This window comes from Helicoverpa armigera, chromosome 12 (genome assembly GCF_030705265.1).
Source record: "Helicoverpa armigera isolate CAAS_96S chromosome 12, ASM3070526v1, whole genome shotgun sequence".
NCBI classification, from domain to species: domain Eukaryota; kingdom Metazoa; phylum Arthropoda; class Insecta; order Lepidoptera; family Noctuidae; genus Helicoverpa; species Helicoverpa armigera.
The window spans coordinates 10,463,632-10,467,237 of record NC_087131.1 but is presented as its reverse complement, the minus strand read 5'-3'; the positions used below and the strand labels follow the sequence as shown (position 1 = coordinate 10,467,237).

Sequence of the window (3,606 nt, the reverse complement as noted above, 5' to 3'; positions counted from 1 at the left end):
GTACAAATCGGCAATTTCATACTTTAACCCCTATTATTAAGTACGTGACGGGACTCACAGCTCTCTTAGCGAATTTCGTCTACCTAACTGGTAAATCGAATAAGCAGCTAGTTTTTTTGTTATACGCATTAAATCATCACTCGAAATTTTCACATTCATCACGAAGTTTACAGCGAATTTGAAATAAACGTGTCAATGAAAATATGGTACAGGGTTGAATCAGACTTACCTGTATGACAAATCAGTGTTGCTATGCTTGTCGATGATAATATTACGTGAATCCTATAACGAGGAAAATTTTGATTTATGGAAACGAATGCGTACTGAAGCAAACATATATAACGTCAAGCTTCATGTTAACCTAAATCAGTGCTTCTCTGTGCTTCAATAAAGCAGCATTGTGCCCGACTTACTTAATATCATAAGAAAAACAATTTATACATCGATATCGACATATTTTATCGATCATAAAATGGCTTTCTCCATTGTTTTATCTACGGTAAACTTTTAATCAATAATATTTTTATTGCTAACGCTTTGTGCTGTATGTGAAAAACATAAAACAATAGCTTCTTTTAAATTATAATATGTTTTTTATAAGTTTTGTATTTACAATTGGTTTAATCACATGAAACAATAGTGTTTTAATTGAAAATCATATAATTTGTTTGTGACTCTCACATAAAACTAATATAACCTTATTTATTTTACAGGTATGGCTGCTTTTTGTATCCGTTAATGCTGCGCCTAAACGTAAGTTTTCAAACAAAATCACTATCTAAAATGAACTTCTGTTATGAATCAAATTCCATCATCGTCATGTACCGAGCCTTTCCCAACTATAATGGGTAAAACGGATGCAGCTCAGAACTTGAGTGTTTTACAAGGAGCGACTGCCTATCTGATCTCCTACACCCAGTACTCCTACACCCGGGCAACCCAATGTCCCTTGGTAAGACTGGTGTCAGACTTACTGGCTTCTAACTCCAAGTAACAACTGCCAAGGACGTTCAATGACAGCCAGGACCTAAAGATTAACGTGCCCTCGGGAACAGTGATTCAAGATATACTTACAGAGCACATACGACCTTATGTAAGTTGCATTACTTGCCTGACCTGGAAGTGAATCCACACATAAATAATTGAGAAATTGGCTCTTTACCCATTAGACCACCCCGACCTTATTAAGCTCGTTCATCTTATTATAAACACTAAGAGTAGTATTGAATGTCTACAGATGACTGGAGCATTACAATTCCTCCTGAGTGTCAAGGAGTGGACGGTTTTTGCTCCGTCAGACCTGAGGGTTACGACGAAATCGAGAAGAAATTTCAAGAACTTCTGCCTCCCTTTATACAAGTAAGTGTTACACACCATATTGATCTAGTGTCTAAAAAAAATGATTCAAAAACTATGTCATTGATGTTAGTGATTAAAAAAAATGTGCTGAAAATAAACGATCAAATCTGAAATATTAAGTAAACTCTGAACTTATAATTAAGCATACCTAATACCTTGTACATTGACATTGTAAAACTAAATAGTTACTTCATTAGTTCAAACAAAAATATGTGGTTCCTATATATCTGAAGTTGTTCAATAATTGTAATGTCTTTTCACAGAATTTTGACAGCAGGTCCAGTGACGAGACTTTCTCGCCAGAGTTTGATCAGAATGATAATTGTCCTTACATATCTTCGGTAAGTTTTTTCAGATTATATACATATAGACAATTTTCACATATAATATTGCCACTAATTAGATCTGGCCCATTCTTGAAAATCACTCTCTTTTAGAAAGAATTGTTATACACGGCTTTGCATGGGTGCAATGCTGATACCCAATACATATTTTTTCCATTATTTAATGAATGTTATTATAGATGTTATTCTTCTTTAATCTGTATCTATTAAAAAAAATGCTTCAAAATCCGTTCCATAGTTTTAAAGATTTACATACTTATAGGGACAGAGAAAGTAACTTTGTTTTATACTATGAAGTGATAGTTAATCATGAGTTCTTAAAACTATAAACTATAAAACATATTACAAGAAATAATTCCAATAAAAAAATATTTGACTTCATCAGCCAGATATTAATAGCAGCTGGTAACATTTCTAATTGGTTAACCTATTTTTCTTACAGTGGGAGTCAGTTTACACCTACATGGATGCTAGCCTGGCCGAACCGAACATCATCGTACAGACTAACAACTTTCCACAAAAGTTTCAGAAGGTTCTGTGCAAGTGAGTAGTTTATATATTTCTCAATTTTCTAGAGATTATCTTCGTGAAACACAAGAAATCATCAAATGAGTTGACTTTAAACCTTTCTGCTCCAGCTCTTTCTGTATCAAGTCCGCGACAACTCTTTGAAACATTCTCGCAGCCCCAACAAGCTTCGGCTAGAGTCCCCGCCAAGTTACCGACAGCTTTTTGAGGAGCATCCACTATAAATAATTTTACATATATCACTAATAATATGATTTCTGTTACTACAGGTCGACTTCTAAAGGCGAGACTGGCATCGGCAAGCAATGCTTCACTAAATTGGGACTCGGTGTTTTCGACAAAAAGTTTGAATGCCGTGAAACTAAAGCTACGCGGAGTCTAATCGTTTACGATCCTAAAACCCATACCCTTAAGCCAAAAACGTTCTATATACCAGTTAGCTGCTCGTGCCACGCAATGTCTTTGTAAAATCATGTTAGAAAAAGTTTCGATTCATCATCATTATCGCAGTCACAGGAAGTCCATTGCCTCCGCCATTGACTTCTGAAAGGACCGTTCGGTAAAAGCCTGCCTAAAGTAATTTCGATGTAATTAAAGACTTTATTGACGACAATGATACATGGCATTTTCTTAACATTAATAAGTACTTGAATAATGTGACTTGACATCTTTGATTGATTAACTTAGTAGCATTAATTGATATAAAAAAGTCATCGTATTACTTTCTAGCTCAATTTGCATTGTATTATATTCTTGTAGTTACCATAAAAGATTCGAGAGAAAATTGTAAACGTTTCTATACATGCAAATCTGTACTGCTACTTCATACTAACCGTAACATATTAATATGGCTTGTTGCTATTATCGAAGACTGATCCAATGCATTATTTTTAACCAATTGACCAATTGAAAAGTATTATTAAATATAAAATATATCATTTATTATAAGTTAATTACTTAATATTCATTAATTTTAAGAATATTTATAAGCACAAAATAAAATAATGTTCTCTATTTATCGTTTTTATTTATTACATGAATTAAGATAGTCGGTGAAGACCAAGGTTTTGCAGTGTCAACAAATTATGATCTTTGGTAATTGGGCTTCCTACAATGGAATAATTAATCACGGTCAATCACGCATATTAAACGGTTTGTTATGGGCACATGGATTCTGAAGGAGATTTTCTGATGCATATTCTCTACATAAGGAAGTTTATAGATTAGAGAAGATAAGGTATTACAACAATATAGGAGTACATAAGGAAGTTTATAGATTGGAGATGATAAGGGATTACAATATAGGAGTACGTAAGGAAGTACATAAGGAAACGCGGCTGCGGGATTGGTCGAGAGTTACCGCGGCCCTGGAGGG

The 3,606-nt window shown here is 34.1% G+C and overlaps 1 protein-coding gene across 1 annotated transcript; it reads left to right on the top strand.

The window, feature by feature from the left end:
- The first annotated feature begins 349 nt into the window (after nucleotides 1-349).
- On the top strand, nucleotides 350-3,245 carry LOC110383979 (uncharacterized). Its single transcript, XM_021344975.3, has 6 exons — nucleotides 350-499; nucleotides 714-753; nucleotides 1,238-1,359; nucleotides 1,623-1,700; nucleotides 2,146-2,246; nucleotides 2,501-3,245. The coding sequence occupies exons 1-6, from the start codon at nucleotides 473-475 to the stop codon at nucleotides 2,697-2,699; spliced, it is 567 nt and encodes a 188-aa protein (XP_021200650.3). The 5' UTR covers nucleotides 350-472; the 3' UTR covers nucleotides 2,700-3,245.
- Nucleotides 3,246-3,606: the final 361 nt, after the last annotated feature.

Excerpts from the sequence above, each read along its gene's own strand:
- LOC110383979 (XM_021344975.3), top strand. The coding sequence starts at position 473 with ATGGCTTTCTCCATTGTTTTATCTACG. Across the intron at positions 1,360-1,622 it reads TTCTGCCTCCCTTTATACAA|AATTTTGACAGCAGGTCCAG; the intron begins GTAAGTGTTACA and ends GTCTTTTCACAG. Across the intron at positions 1,701-2,145 it reads ATTGTCCTTACATATCTTCG|TGGGAGTCAGTTTACACCTA; the intron begins GTAAGTTTTTTC and ends TTTTTCTTACAG.